The sequence below is a fragment of the Orcinus orca genome, chromosome 5, assembly GCF_937001465.1.
Source record: "Orcinus orca chromosome 5, mOrcOrc1.1, whole genome shotgun sequence".
NCBI lineage: Eukaryota > Metazoa > Chordata > Mammalia > Artiodactyla > Delphinidae > Orcinus > Orcinus orca.
Genome location: NC_064563.1, coordinates 137974954 through 137991638, shown reverse-complemented (window position 1 = coordinate 137991638; position 16685 = coordinate 137974954). Strand labels below are relative to the sequence as shown.

General features: G+C 39.6%; 1 protein-coding gene across 4 annotated transcripts in view; it reads right to left on the bottom strand.

The window, feature by feature from the left end:
- ITSN1 (intersectin 1) overlaps nt 1-16685 on the bottom strand; it is a 239470-nt gene that overhangs the window by 84236 nt on the left and 138549 nt on the right. For all 4 annotated transcript variants that reach the window (XM_033418238.2, XM_033418235.2, XM_033418237.2 and 1 more), the window contains 3 exons: nt 12985-13112; nt 9802-10028; nt 7845-7966 (listed from right to left, as the gene is read on the bottom strand). In XM_033418238.2, the coding sequence (XP_033274129.1) occupies nt 7845-7966; nt 9802-10028; nt 12985-13112 (477 nt within the window). The remainder of the gene's footprint in view (nt 1-7844; nt 7967-9801; nt 10029-12984; nt 13113-16685) is intronic.

Sequence of the window (16685 nt, the reverse complement as noted above, 5' to 3'; positions counted from 1 at the left end):
ATTTTTTTCCCACTTGGATCTTATTTTCTGCTGAACTCAAATGGCTAGATGCCTTTTCTCTCTTGTTTATATTTATTGGTGATATTACGACGCACTTTAACTTTATTGCTGTTTTGCACTGGAAACACAGCTGTTTCTAGGTCAGGCTGAGCCGGGGCCTCCCCAGCTTCTCAGCGGGTTAAACAGCCCAGTTCCTGCCCCTTCCACACGTCCCAGGACCAGAGGTAAGGTCTGGCAGCAGTGAGTGAAGACCTGGAGCCAGACACAATCACTCCGCCTCAAGACTGCAAAGTGGGGCTTCCCTGGTGGCGCAGTGGTTAAGGATCCGCCTGCCAATGCAGGGGACACGGGTTCGAGCCCTGGTCTGGGAAGATCCCACATGCCGCAGAGCAACTAAGCCCCTGCGCCACAACTACTGAGCCTGTGCTCTAGAGTCCATGAGCCACAACTACTGAGCCCGCGCGCCTACAGCCCGTGCTCTGCAACAAGAGAAGCCACCACAATCAGAAGCCTGCGCACCATAAGGAAGACCCAACACAGCCTAAATTAAATAAATAAATTAAAAAAAAAAAAGACTGCAAAGTGTCATGATTAAGAGTAGGGCTCTGCAATTAGACTGCCTCAGTTTTAACACCACTTCTACGTTATTAGCTGGTTGACTTTGGGCAAAGTGTAATCTCTTGGTGCCTTGGTTTCTTCATCTGTAAAATGAAGGATAATACCAGTACCTGTTTTATAATAGTTGTTGTAAAGAATGATAAGTATCTAGAACACTGCTTGGCATATGAGACGTACTTACTGACAGATTTTCTAAAGCCATCTCTCCTGTTGTCCAGGTCTGACTCTACTGCAGTTCTCTTTTGCCCTGTTCTAAAAGCCTGGCCTCTATTTGACCCTGTTTACTTTAGGTAACCAGAGATTTCTGGTTCTCTATGGGGAGTTCCCTGCTCTAGAAACCCGTCTAGCACCTTAGGCCCTCGGGGTTGGCCTTCCTATCTTCCTGTAGGGGCTGGAATGTGATCCCTGATCACGACCTATCAAACTCCTACTGGTCTAAGCTAGTTGGACCTCCTTGAATGCCAGCTGCTTTACCTAATTATGTCCTGTGACCCACTGTCATTCCCTTGAGACATGGGTCTTACCTGGTTAACCAGACTTTTGGTTGACATCTGGAATTGGATCTGAAGCCCTGAGGAAATGTTCCACCCTATGGGCAGGTCTAGCTCACACCCTAGTTGATCACACCCAGCCTTGTCCCCTGATATGACAGAAAGCAGGCTTCACCACTGAAAGGTGCTTGTGTGTGCTCAGGAAGGGGAGAGGGTGCCACATCAGCTCCTTATCCCTGCAAATAAGAGTTTCTGCTATCCTTGAGGGCAATGGTGAAATCAGTATTTCACTTTTAACCAAGGAAATCCATCAGTCAACTTGAACAAACAATAATCTCAATTAGTTTGATCTATTCTTATATGAATCCATTAATTTTAATGAGTAATTAAAATTTAATTTTAAGGTTCAGAGGTTATAATAAAAATTCCCTCCTAACATTAAATTATCCACTTAGAAAAAGCATAAGGGGTCTCATATGAAAATGAGAAATATTCCTTCCTGGATTTGAAAAGCTTTACTCAAAATGCCAATCCCCTTGTGGAAAAACGGGACATAAAATTAGGATAGAATAAGCAAAGTCAAGCACACAAACTTCTTTGTAATGTGGCTGGCTATAATGTGGACTTATACACACATAGGGTAGATTCATCTATCGGTGGCTGTAAGTCAGGGGGATTTTGATATTAACAATATTGGTCTTTTTAAAAAATTAATTAATTGATTTATATTTATTTTTGGCTGCGTTGGGTCTTCGTTGCTGCGCGTGGGCTTTCTCTAGTTGCAGTGAGCGGGGGCTACTCTTCATTGCGGTGCACGGGCTTCTCATTGTGGTGGCTTCTCTTGTTGCGGAGCACGGGCTCTAGGCATCGCAGGCTTCAGTAGTCGTGGCATGCAGGCTCAGTAGTTGTGGCTCGTGGATTTAGTTGCTCCGCAGCATGTGGGATCTTCCTGGGTCAGAGCTCGAACCCGTGTCCCCTGCATTGGCAGGTGGATTCTTTACCACTGCACCACCAGGGAAGCCCAACAATATTGGTCTTAATACAATTTCATTTAATCAGCCCCACAGCAACACCTCAAAGCATTTGGGGTCATTCTAGTGAAACATCAAAGTGGGAAGCACAAACCCCAAATATTGCTTAAATGTCTGGGAATATGTTACAGATCTAGTCTACGAACTGTTAGTAATTATGCACTGCATACTGTAGGGCACTGATGCAACAGTCAAATGCACACAGCGTATCAGGTTCAAGTACACGTGGCTGAAACCCAATAATATTTCTTTTCTCAATGTTCATATGCTTCATGACCGCCATCTTCATGGTGACACTAAGATTTTTAAAGCCTCTGACCTTGTCACAAAGAAGGGTAACAGAAATTCCCTCTCCCCTCACAAGCAGGACAAAGGGCATGGACAGCAAACAGGTTTAAACTGTGTACCAACTTAGACCCACCAGTGCAGCTGCCTGGGATGTGCTGCAGAATGTAGGGAGAAGCACGTTTCGTACATTTGCTAGTTTGGAAGTAAAAGGTTTCCCCCTAAGCTCCTGGATGAGGATATTAAAACTGTTTTCTAAAGCGCGAATCTAGAGGTTGGCAAAATTTTCCTTAACTTGCGCAGCGACTGAACTGTGCAGCTGTAGCACAAAAGCAGCTGTAAGCAATATGTAAATGAACACGCCTGAATGTGTTCCAGTAAAACTTTATTACAAAACAGGCACGGGCTGGATTTGGTCCACCCCTGGAATCAGGTATGTGCTGATCCCTCAACACAGCAATGGCTCAGATGTTAAGATTATAGAAATCTAAGAAAGGCAGGAAATAAAAGGTACTGACTACATTGAAACAAAACAAAACAAAACAAAAAACCCCAAAACAATTCTCCATCAAGAAAAGAAAAGGAAAAAAGAATGAGTTTAAATTGTTACAAAAGAAACACTAAATTAGAAGATAAACAACTTTCTGAATGAACTGATGGGTTGATGACTGACAGCCGCTAAAGAAGTCTCCTTTTTTGGATATCTCTAAGAAGAGGATATTTCCCAGAATGACTTGGGATTAGTCCTGACAGAAAAGAGATTAGGTTAGATCAGTGGTTCCCTAAACTGACTCCCTGATAGAACCACCTGGACAAGATTTTGAATCCTAAATATGGATGAAAAGTTCCCACAGTCTCTGGGGGTGAGCCCTGGATTGGTTGTGGGGTTTTTTTGTGTTTTTTTTTTAAGGTCCCTGAGCAGGATTGATGCACTCAGCCCTGCACCATTTAAAACCAGCTGAGTAGATCATCAGCCTGTATTCTTAAGATAAACTTCAACAAAATGGCAGTGAGCAGAGGTGTTCCAATTTCTTTTTTTTTCCTGGCTGCGTGGCATGTGGGATCTTAGTTCCCTGACCAGGGATCGAATCTGCGCCCCCTGCATTGGAAGTGTGGTCTTAACCTCTGGACTGCCAGGGGAGTCCCTAATCTCTTATGCTATTCCAATACATTGTGGATATCAAATTGGACTTATTCACCCTCCAGGTATTGGGACCTCCAGATCAGAAGACAGGCCATAGATTTTCAAAGTATCTAAGCCTTAGTTGTCCAGGTCAAACTCAATTAAGATGTTTCCATTCAGAAGTCTTCCCTGAGCACCTTAGTTCACTCTGATTTCTTTCCTCTTTTACATTCCTAGCAGTTAGTGAGCATTCATTGGGAACTTCATCACACAATGGCCTTTTCATGTGTTTCTCCCTATTTTTCTAAAGAGATTTTAAACATATGAGTGGGAGAATTATCTTATATTTTTTTGTATTATCAACAACATTTAGAACAGGATGATATATAAAATACCACTTTAATTTTTGTTAATCATGAAAAAATATTTTTGGAGAAAATTGCGCTGATAATCAAGTTTTTTTAACAACAAAATATTTTTTAAAGCCCCCTCCAAGACTGCCTACATTAAAACAGAAAACATTGCTAGACTTCTAAAATCTAACAGGTATAGTTAGCTACTTTTCAGAGAAGTTTGAGAAATCTGAGAAGCCGATGATTACTGTGCCCACAAAAGTAAGTGAACTCCTGATTATTCAACCAAGACAGATTGCTAGGAATGCTCTATTGCATATTTTTCATGATCGTGTTTCTCAACTGCAAACTTCATGAAATAAAAAAACTGCTACGATTACATGTCCATTTCCACTTGTTGGGTACCGATCATTAGCCTCACAAACATAATACAGTAGAATGCCATTTGAGGTGTCTTGCTGCATCTTGTGGTACAAAATGAAGACACCAACGCTGTCCCCTCCGCAAGAGAATACAGTATACCTCACAGCACAGCCCCTTCGTTAACATATGTGGGATGTCTGAGATAAAATAAACACCATTCCGGGCCTGGGGACACATTCTCTGTTAATAGTTGTCAAAGTTGGATTTATCTTTAGTGTTTCATTAAAAATTACAAATGTTAATACATTTGTAAACATGAATATAGAATTACATAGAATTAAACGTGAAAGACACCTCTCTAACTGCCCAGTGGTAACCACTGTGAACAGTTTGATGCCTATACCGCGAGACTGTAAACTATATACGTAAAAACATTCATACACACACACAGAGCTTTTTATTTAACCAAATGCAATTATGCTATACATATTGTTTCTGCTTTTTTACTAGAGTTTATTTGTATATGTAGATCTGTGTAATTTTTAAAAACATCTTCATTATATTTATTGTTTAGCTGTATCACAATTTATTTAAACTATTCCCTTACTGATGGATACTGGGCTGTTCCCTGTTTGCTTTTACCAACAATGCTGCAGTGAACATCCATGGACACATTATTTGTGCACTTGCTAAAAACAGCCTAGAGGAGGGAGAGTAACAGAATTCCTAGGTCAAGGGGAATGAGAATTTTAAATTTGAATAGGTACTGCCAAATTGCCCTCCAAATGGCTTAGCCAATTCATACAACCATGCTGACGATGTATACTGTATCCACTTTCCTATTCCTACACTCTTGACAAAGCTTAATATTATCAAACTCTTAAACCTGCTCTCTGGAGAGATGAAATATGCTATCTCATTTTTAATATTTACATTTTCCTGATCACCAAAGAAAGAAGCATCTTTTTTTTTTTTTTTTTTTTTTTTTTTTTGCGTTACACAGGCCTCTCACTGTTGTGGCCTCTCCTGTTGCGGAGCACAGGCTCCAGACGCGCAGGCTCAGCGGCCATGGCTCACGGGTCCAGCCGCTCTGCGGCATGTGGGATCCTCCCGGACCGGGGCACGAACCCGTGTCCCCTGCATTGGCAGGCGGACTCTCAACCACTGTGCCACCAGGGAAGCCCCTTTTTGTATTTTTTTAAAATCATTTACTTTTTTCATCTGTATATGTCTCTTTATATCCTCAGCCAACTTTTTAAAGCTGTGGGTTTCTTTCATATTAACTTTTCAGAGTCTTTATGTAATATGGATAGTGACCCTTTGTCTCCTATGTATTTTGCAATCTACTGGATTTAATTTTTTAATATTGTCAAATCTGTCCATATTTGTCATTGATGGCTTCTAGTTCTAACTCAGAAAGGCATTTCTTAGAAAACTATTCCAATATTCTCCTTAAAAAGAAAGGAAAAAAAAAGCCTTTTAAAAAAGAATTTTAACTTTTAAGTTTAACACTACTTGGAACTTATTTTTGTCCATGATCTGAGAGAGAGACTTGACCTAATAATTTGCCAATACGGAAACTTCAAGTTAGTCCTTTCATGGAATCTAGCAAACAGAAACCTGGTAACACAAACTTTTACACCTTTTTCTTCATTTTCTATTTTAAGCACAACCTACTACACAAACTCAAAACATCTTTTTACTGCCACGACAACACCCAAAGATATGTGTACTTACACAGAATTAAACTGATTTAAGAGAACAAAACATTTAATAAGATGCAGACTTCCTGACAGTCACAAGGCACTCACCCATTCCCCTTTAACCTCCACCAGGAAAGCAAAGGTTTGAAAGCAAGGCAAAATACATGTTTAATGAAATGTTTCATTCTCATGGTATATCTACACTCTATTCTTCTAGTGGGCTGGTAGTTAACTAGTCAGTTTGAGGAAAAGGACTCAGTACCATTGTAACAAGACTATGTTTCAAAAAAAATAGCAATATATACTCATTAAAATATAGATCATCTGTAACATTTCCTTATCGTAATATTTGGTAACACTTCCTTATTTCAGGAAGAGAACATTACTTTTCTGCACCTTGTGTTGCAACAAAATCCAGTTTCAAATATGTTAGGCTTTTTTTTTTTTTTTTAAAGCAGTATAAAAATCAACTTTGTAATGAGGTCTTCTCTGCTATGGCATTGTACCTTCATAATGTTTAGATTCCTGCTATTGCATGGTATTTAGATAATTTCCAATTAATCTGCTTTAAAAGGCACAAGATATTTCAAAGACTAGGCAGGAGGAATAAAGCAGCCTTAGGCCATTAGGAAAAAGAAGATGGGGAAGAAGCTGCGAAACACTCGGCCCGGGTCACCATTCACGTGCAGTGTGGTGCGTCCACACTTGAGAGAAACCAGCAGTTCTTTCTGTAAAGAATGAGTGAGGCTGGTGCCCAAGCAATCAAAACTCTGTGCTGGATGAAGGCAGAGAGATTACTGGAAGAGGGTTTCGTTATTGTTAGGGAGATGTTGACTTTGAAAAATTCTGGAGCATTGGGCACGACTCCCTTATTTCCAGCCCATAAGAACTAGAGAAAAAGCTATCAGAAAATAAGGGGAGAAGGGATTGAGTTCTTTGAGGACCAAACACACTGTTCTTTCTATATATTTTGGCCCATGAAAGATCACATACTCTAAATACAGATACGATGCATAAATGGAAGATGAATGCATGAGTAATTACAGTGACTGCATGACACCCTTTTATACTTCAAAGACATGGGTCCTACTATGGGAAGTGTGTTTGTCTCAATTCTTAACTTTCATAGTTCTTAAAAAATATTATGAACATTTCCATAATAAAAAGAAAAAAAAAAGCCAACAGTAATGCAAAGCTTAACCACTTCTAAGACTTACGTTAATAACTGGATTGAGGAACTACTATTTTCTTTTAGGAAATAATTTAGGTCAACCACATTGCTTTATTCTTTCTTAAACTGGTTACTCTAGTTTTAGTTACAATCATAAGATTATTATTATTATAATTAAACAAGCTGTAACAAGCAAAGTTCTAAACTCTTTCATCTGTTCATTTATAGAGTAGGAAAGCAGGTTAACTGTATTTAATTCATTACTCTTCACACAATTCAAAGTTTACACAAAGGGAAAAAAAGATGCTTTGACCCAAAGATACAAAAATTATCAGTGGCAACTATGAAAATGATGATCAAGCATTTTGCATTTAAAACTATTTCTGAAAGACTACTTTTAATATCTAAGTAGTAATCTAAACTCTAAAATTACCAGAGCTTTACACATTTAAAATTATGCAAGGCTATGTTAAGAACCCATTTTCTTTAACAATCCTATTTTAAAGTGACGCTGGGATACGTTTTTAAGTGCCAACTTTCATTCTAATAGAAAAGGAAGAAGAGTGAGGCTATACTTCAAAAACTCAAATGCTGGCTTACTGGATTTCACACTCACTAACCATTTTACAATTGTCAAATAAAGTACAAAAAGAGGACAGATGCTAACCATGAACAGAAAGCACGCTTTCGCTGGAGTCTTTCTTACCATGACTATATCTCCTGGCTGGATCGTGATTTCATCGTGACTTCTGGACTCAAAGGGATAGAGTGCTCGGTAATACACCACCTTTACATTCTCCTGTGCAGAAATGCTAAGTGGACCTTTTTCTGTTTACGAGGAAAGAAGGAGAAGGGAACAAAAATAAAACGTTACACGGAACACAAATGCATGACACAAGCCAAATTACAGACATCTATCTCCTCTGCTGCCTATCTTAACATCTGAACAATTTACATCTACTCAAGGAATTTCTGGAACACATAGTGAGGATGTGTTTGGTTCTGAAACCAAAGGAGAGCCAAATCTGATGTCAGCAACTAGAACCCATCAGAGAGGTCATTAGTGGACGCTAAACCAAGGTCATCCCAGTGCTGAGTGCAGTGAGGCTGCCTGAAGTCCCTGTTCTCTGCTCCCTGGCTTAGGCGTCAACAGTGCGCACCTATAAAGCATCCAGACCTCTTTCCCCCATGCAGGGTGTCTAGCACGATGCAGCAGTTCGAATGTGATGCAAATTTGAAACAGCCAACTCATAGGGGAGGGGGCAAAGAAGCACAACTTTAACTTTCCATATTAAGAGACATGGAAAGGTTGATGTTTTAGGCCCTCAATGTGGTCATGTAAAACATAAGTGCTGATTTCACCAAGAACCGTTCTTATTGATCATTCAATTGTAATTCCTGGTGAATTACACGTCCTAGAGAAAAAAATGAACCAAGGACAGACCCTAGATGAAAATCATGTAGCTTTTCAATGAAGTAAAATTTTTAAAAATGCACGTGAGCAGAGGATATTTTGGATCCTGATTAATAACTACTCACAGCCCTCTGAACTGTTTTTACCCAAGAGCTGCAAGTATTTTGATACACACCTATTTTCTCTGAAAAGCCGTGAAAGTACTATCTTTGTGTCATCTTGAACTGAATGATGTGCATAATTTCCCACTGACCAAAGGAGAAAAAAAATCCTCATTTTATACCAAGAGGACACATAAGGAACTTAATATCAAGTCATGGTGAAATAATTTTCAGATCAAAAAAAATATTAAAACATATATTTTGTCCTTGTATGGCACAGGCTCCTGTGTGGATCTGATGGCTTGCCAGTCTTTCTCCCTGGACTGCATGCATCTTGAGGCAGGGAGGGTGTCGGCCAACTCTGAACCCTCACTCCCATCCCTGCCCGCTGTGCAAACAGGAAACAAACATTTGTCATTTGCCAAACAAAGGAAAAGGCCATCACTTTCCTCAGCTGAGTATTATCTCCTAAGCTTTACAATATCGTACAGCCACACAAGAATTTAAAAAATACATTCTAGTTTGCATCTGATAAAAGGGATAACATTTTCTAGCTATTTCAAAGTCTTTCATTTATCGTTATTTATAAAGACGTAACTTATGTTCAAAGGGCAAAAAAAAAAAAACGTTTCAAAAGGTAAGAACACAGTTGTACGCAGTGCAGACTGAGGACAGTGAATGTCACGTCACTATAGGCAAGAGGAAGAAGTGCCACTTCCTGCTTTTGAGACAGCCCTGAAGTTCCCAGAGAACATAACAAAACAGAGAAGCAGGAAGGGTTACGACCTCCATTTGGAATACAGGTGTATGAATGGGGCTTGGCAATGAAACTTCATGCCACTGTCGTCTGCAAAAGACTTCTGGATGCCAAAGGTTGGCACGGTGTGGGGAGAACTAAACAGACATCTGATGATGCTAGAAGATGAACAGCTGCACCATCCAAAAAAAGACGCTGACGTTCTCATTGCTATGAACACAGCCACGATAGAGCCTGATAAGACGTGAATATTTCCCAAGAGGATCTGGGAGAACAGGACTTTTTTTTTTTAATTTTTATTTTATATTGGGGTATAGTTGATTTACGATGCTGTGTTAGTTTCAGGTGTAGAAAAGGACTTATTTGCTAGAATAATTTTGGCCTCTCATACCTGCGGTGGGCCAGGGTGCTTGGACAGCTGGCTTAGCTGGCTCTTGTTGATGGAAAAGCCGACTCAGCTTGTCTTGCATTTCCTGTTTGCCCTTTTCCTCACTCTCCTTCTTTTTGACACTCTCTTCCCTTTTGAGTTTTTCCTCCTCGTGGGGTTTTCTTGGCCGCTGATGCTCATCTTCTTGTTGCACGTGCTCCAGCCACTGCTGGTCCCTTTCCTGAGCTCGTCTGTCAACAAAATGCCTGATTACAGCAGGGAAGCAACTCCCAAGTTAACACTGCTGTGTGGCCTCTTTGCACAAAGAGCTCCATCTAGTCAATGGGATGCTAAACACCAAGGGATATTGTTCTTCAGATGGAGGGATCGGAATCAATGAAACAGAGGCTCTCAGGGCTCCCTTTCTGAGTGAGATGAAATCACATGATGTAGAAAAACACAGAAAGAAAATTCCTGATGTAGCTAGCTTATAAAGTGATTAGAAAAAATCACAAAAATACTTCTCGGTTTTAAAACTGGCATATAATTGCAAAGAAAAATAAAAGCCATACAACATAGGAACATAACGTCCATGAAGAGAAAGTATACCCAGCACTGCAAATGAAATATTGCTTAAAGAAGTCCATGAACAATTAGATCACTGAGGGGACACACTGTATGTACACGCACACAAGTAGCTCCCCAGAACTGAAGCGGGAACCAACAGGTTATTTTGAACCCTTCAGGTAGTAACCAACCCTTACTAAGCAACAGTTTCTATGTATCTTACTGAATTCGACTGCTTTGTTTTTTAAACTAGCTGACACAAAGTGCAATTAAATATAGGCCTTGAAAAATATGATGGCCTCAACCTGAAATCCATAGGAAAAGATCAGGGATGATTTTTCCCTCATTCCATAATATTTTAGAAAATCAGAAAACACTTTAAATGATCACACATTAAATGAAACTAATGTGGGACTTCCCTGGTGGCACAGTGGGTAAGACTCTGAGCTCCCAATGCAGGGGGCCTGGGTTTGACCCCTGGTCAGGGAACTAGATCCCACAGGCATGCCGCAACTAAGAGTTTGCTTGCCACAGCTAAGGAGCCCGCCTGCCGCAACTAAGGAGCCCATGCACTGCAACTATGACATGGTACAACAAAATAAAGAAAGAAAGAAACTAATGTACAATAATAAATGATACCATGTTAATAATAACTAGTTCTCCACGTTTGTTAACTACTTTAACCCTCACACTAGGTAGGTAGGTCCTATCATTATCATCCAAATTTTACAGATGAAAATGAGGCAGAGGGAGTGAATGACTTGTCCAAGGTCACACAGCCACACCAGCTTGGGGACCACTTCAGGCAGCCTGGTTCTAAAGTCTACAGCATGAATCGCTAGCCTGTGACATGGCTAACGCACAAAGGTCATCTCCTGGAACTAGGAAACTGCTAAGGGAACATGATATAAACAAATAAAACTTTTATTCTCCATTAAAAAAATATTATATTTATTTCTACTCTGTATAAACATGAAGCTTTACTGCAGTAGAATTCTTTTCAATTTAAATCAAGCATTTCACTTACAATTTTCAAAACATCTTTTAAGAAAGCATAAAAGACATTTTTTGGAGGGGTAGGAATGTTAATTGTTATTCATAACAACAAATAAAATTTGCTTAACATATTCCACCAATAAAGGCCACCATTTATAAAAGCATATAACCACGTAATTTCTGAAGTTAAATTTTGGGTACTATTTATCATACAATTGTAAGCAGAAAATTTAAACTTTTATATCATGACACTCTATGTGTATTTCTACTCTGTAGGAAAGTGAAACTTTGGTGCAGTGTATTGTGAATAATAAACTTCGAAGATAAGAAAATGATGGAGTTAATCAACATATCCAAGGAATTAATCCCTGGGACATAATCCTAGACCTACCTCCTTCCACCAAAAGAACCATAAAATAGTCCTCTAAATTGGTTTGAAACCCTACCTACCCACTGGCATGATAAAAAAGACCAAAACACCAAATGCAAAATACAATATGTACCCATAATAAAAAGTGCTGCAGAAGTGCACCCTGGGGACTTCCCCGGTGGTCCAGTGGTAAAGAATCCATCTTCCAATGCAGGGGATTCGGGTTTGATCCCTGGTTGGGGAACTAACATACCACATGCCGTGGGGCAACTAAGCCCATGTGCCACAACTACTGAGCCCGCTTGCCTCAACTAGAGAGCCCATATGCTGCAAACTAAAGAGCCCATGCGCTCTGGACGCCGCACGCCACAACTAGAGAAAAGCCCGTGCACTGCAACGAAGATCCCACATGCCACAACTAAGACCTGATGCAGCCAAAAATGAAATTAAAATAAATAAATAAATAAATAAATGTTAAAAAAAAAAAATGTGCACCCTGGCAGTTAAACTGAACTCAGGCCAGTAAAAGTCAGTGACTTGCCTAAAGTATGAGTTTCTTCATCTTTTTAGTCTAATTTCAATAACCAATTTTTATAATTTACACTATATCATTGGGATATTTGGTCACTTTTGTTTCTTGGGAGTCTAAAATCAATTTGTAGTTTAAAAAGCAAATATCTGATAACAAAATCAGACACATCAAAAGGGAAACAATAAATTTCTACAATTTACTACAAAAGGTTACAAATAAAAGACTACAGACATAAATATTCAAACAAAAATGTGTCTGTGTCCTAAGCAGCAGCAGCAACAGCAAATTTTCTCCTTTTGTACTCGAGTTTCATTTGCAGTTAAAAAAAAAGAAGAAAGAAGATGGCGTGGTATACTTTCTGTCTCACTGGAGAAACCCTGTGTGGCCACTGAGCTCAGGGACTTTGATTTGAAACCCAGGACTCTGATGGCCACTGTTATTAAAAGGCTGTGAACTGGAAACGTATTTTGGTCATTGGCATGCAAACAAGCATACCAAGTGTCCCAATTTCTTGTATAATTACATTTATCTACATAGTCGTAGCCTGAGAGAGCTCTGGGCACCAACCAAAAACTTTGGGGGGTACTTATACATGCAAAGATTTATATATACATGTGCCCACACACACATTAAAGACTGAAGGCTCTTTCTGGTGCAGTAAGAACTTGGAGAAGCCCCGCAAAGAATAGTAAATACTCAAAGTTCCTTCCAGAAGGGTCCACAATCCACTGAAAAGACTCACCTTTGGGCTTCTCCTTTTTGTTTTTCTAATTCTATGATCTTTCGCTCTTGTTCTTTCTGTTTCAGTCGTTCAGCCTCTATGGACTTCTGTTTCTGTAGCTGCTGCTTATTATGTATTTCTCTTAGTTCCTATAAATGATCAAGAAACAGTTCATGTAATGACATGCGCTGATAGACATTTCCACTGTTTATCAGCATGCAACATTTCATAGTGGGGAAGCCCAGACATGTAGGACATAATGCTTCAGGTTTGAAAAACATTAACTTTTTACTCTACATTTTGACATGACTGATCTAATTACTCTACATTTACCCTACATTTTGACATGACTGATCTCCAGAAGCTGTCTGAGATCATATTTTAGTGAGCCATAACACACTGCACCATGGTCCATGAGGTGCTTTAGAAGGAGCTTGCTAGGGACGAGCATTAGAAAATCTATACTGCTCAGGGCTCAGCAACAATAATGGAACTCAACCAATTTTGAGACACGGTGATGATCATGAATGGAATCTTAAGATTCTTTTGATAATAATCAACACCAACCTCCACTGGCTTTGAAGATGTACACACTTCTTCATACACTTGCTCCACTAAACCATTACAACCTCACCTCCTTCTTATGATATGCTGCTTTGAAACAAAACGACATCCTTCTCCTCCACAACTTTGAGTCTCCCCCCAGGGTATATTTTTCTTCAAATCAGACCTCTTCCGAAGCATCTTTTCTTATTAAAACCATGTGTGAAGCTGACAGCTGCCCCAAACTAAGCCAGCAGTCAGATGGAAAGTAAAAAGCTATAATTTGATTATCACTTTGGATCCGATTTCCTCATTTGATACTAACACAGGAATAACAGTAATTTCCTTAGCATGCTACTGAAAATAAAGTGTATTTTATGATATTTAAAGTACTCAAGTCAGAAGTTTAAACATTCAAAAATATGAAGAACAAAGAAATGCCTGTTGGTGGGGGAGAACCCTCTGATTCCATAGGAATCAAATGGTCACTAACAGATTCAGTCACCAAATCTCTTCTTACTTGTGTTAACAATAAATCAGACAAGTCAAAGTGTCCAGTAGAACCAAGAGTAAAGTTCCAGTTGACTTCTTGGTCTGGCTAACTAGGGGGGCAGCCAAGGGGTCTATATGGTGAGATTTAAGAACTAAGGCCTGGGCTTCCCTGATGGCGCAGTGGTTGAGAGTCCGCCTGCCGACGCAGGGGACACGGGTTCGTGCCCTGTTCCGGGAAGATCCCATATGCCGCGCAGCGGCTGGGCCCGTGAGCCATGACCGCTGAGCCTGCGTGTCCGGAGCCTGCGCTCCACAACGGGAGAGGCCACAACAGTGAGAGGCCCGCGTACCGCAAAAAAAAAAAAAAAAAAAAGAACTAAGGCCTGCCCTGTCTTCTCTTGATTTGCTCACTGGTAAGTCCAGATGGGTAGGTTTCTTCCTGCCTTATTTCTACCTTTAGATTTCATTCACAGATCAGACATCAAAGGTAGAGAGATTGTCTGAAGAAGATCAGTGTTAAAATGCACTTATTCCTAGAGAAATGCCCTAAAGTGAGGCTAACCTTTTCCTACTAGCTAGACCGTTCTTAAGATAAAGTTAGAATGTATGTAACAAGCATTCTGTATACCATAAGTGACATTGAGAGGTCCTAAAAGGGATCAATGCGATATGAGAAAAAGTTTAACTGGAGATCAGGAGGTTAGGGGGAGCAGGTACTGGGCAAGGAGGAAGGACTGGAGAGAAGGAGGTACTTGAAGAGGGGGAAGGAAGGAAAGAAGGAAGGGGCTTCAGTAGAGAACCCAGCAGATGAGCCTGGGAATAACCAGACAGGATGCAGCAGGAAGACACAATTTTGTAAGGCACAAACTGAAGGACTATTCCCTGTGGCTGCAGCCATGGGCATGTGACTTCCAAATTATGACGCGTACTTGAGACAGGAGTTTAGCTATAGAGGGGCCATGGAAGGCCAAGAATGGAAACTGGAACATAATGATGACGCTTTGGTCTGTTTACAGTTCTAAGAGACAAAAATCAACATCACAAAAAAAGAATTCCATTTTTCATCATCTTTCTCACTGCTATACCATGGGATGTAAAACTTTAATGTGCTAAAAGTTCAGCAGTATTGCTTTTCATAGTAATTTGGAATCAAGCATAAATAGTAATCTCTAAAAACATGAATAAAAAATCTGGTTAATATCTGGGATTTGATATTTCAGAGACAAATGGAAAATAAGGGTCAATTTCTGTTAGAGTTATTCGCACTCTTGGTTCAAGTTAATATCTACGTGAAAAGGAAAACTGCAATGGAATGCTATTAATCGAAACTCTATATGTCCTAAGAGAGGAAGTCAAAAGTCTGCCTCTGCATAGACAGGGATGGCCCACTCTGTCACTGACCCAATGGCTGAGACCCTTTAAAAAGAAGGGTAAGAAGTGATGAAAATTTACTTTTTTTCCTATTTTCAAATTTCATCTTCAACTGCACAAAATTCTCAAGTAGGTTCAGAAAAAAAGGTACCAGGATTTTAATCTCAGGTCCCTGATATGCACCACAAGCTAAATCAGAGTAGAGAATCTTTAGTTTTTAGTTTTAAGACCTGTTAAATTGTTAGACATTGTTCATCACCATAAAAATTTATTCTCTATTTATCTGTGTCTCTTTTATTTAGGATTTTATTCTTATTACATAAACTAAAAAGGTATAACCAGTAAGCAAAATAATTCTAAGCTGAAATTAAATACAAAAGAGTAAGAAATGACAGAGGAGGGGACTTGCCTGGTGGCGCAGTGGTTAAGAATCCACCTGTCAATGCAGGAGACACGGGTTCAAGCCCTGGTCCAGGAAGATCCCATATGCCGTGGAGCAACTAAGCCTGTGCGCCACAACTACTGAGCCCGCACACCTAGAGTCTGTGCTCCGCAACAAGAGAAGCCACTGCAATGAGAAGCCTGCACACCACAACAAAGAGTAGCCCCCGCTCGCCACATCTAGAGAAAGCCCGTGTGCAGCAACGAAGACCCAGTGCAGCCATAAATAAATATTTTTTTAAAAAAAAGAAATGACAGAGGATGAATCTGATTGTATATTAAAACAGAAAAATTCTTACTTCATCCAGGAAAAATGTATTTTAGGCATAGTGATATTCAAGACACTTAACAACACATACTTACTGCACAAGAGCTGGCCAGTTAGAATGGACACCAGCCATGATGTACCAATGCATCAGGTAGACCGGGGCACAAATGAAGATTTTTCATTTTAACAAAGAATTATACTGCATATTTCCTTTCTATATTGGGCTCTAGTAATTGGATATTAATTTATAGATCAATAATTACCAGATACAAAGTCAAGACAGATGGAAATAAAGCTAGCAACATATTATGAGGGACTATAAAATGAAAAGCAATAAGAAATAAACTTAAAGCATCTATAGGAAAAAAATCACGCTAATGAGAGTTTGAAAACAATTTTTAAATGTTTCAAATACATGAAGGAAGATATTTTTAAAAATTTAAAGCACACTTATTTTTTAGTATAAGAGAATTGGAGGATAAGCTGAACCTGTCTTCGAAACTGTCTAAATAAGCTGCAGTTTCAAGTACCTCCAAGGAAATGGAGCTTGCAGGAGCCATAAAATAACAGATGTCAAATGAGGTAACAGAAGGCTCTGACATCTTCT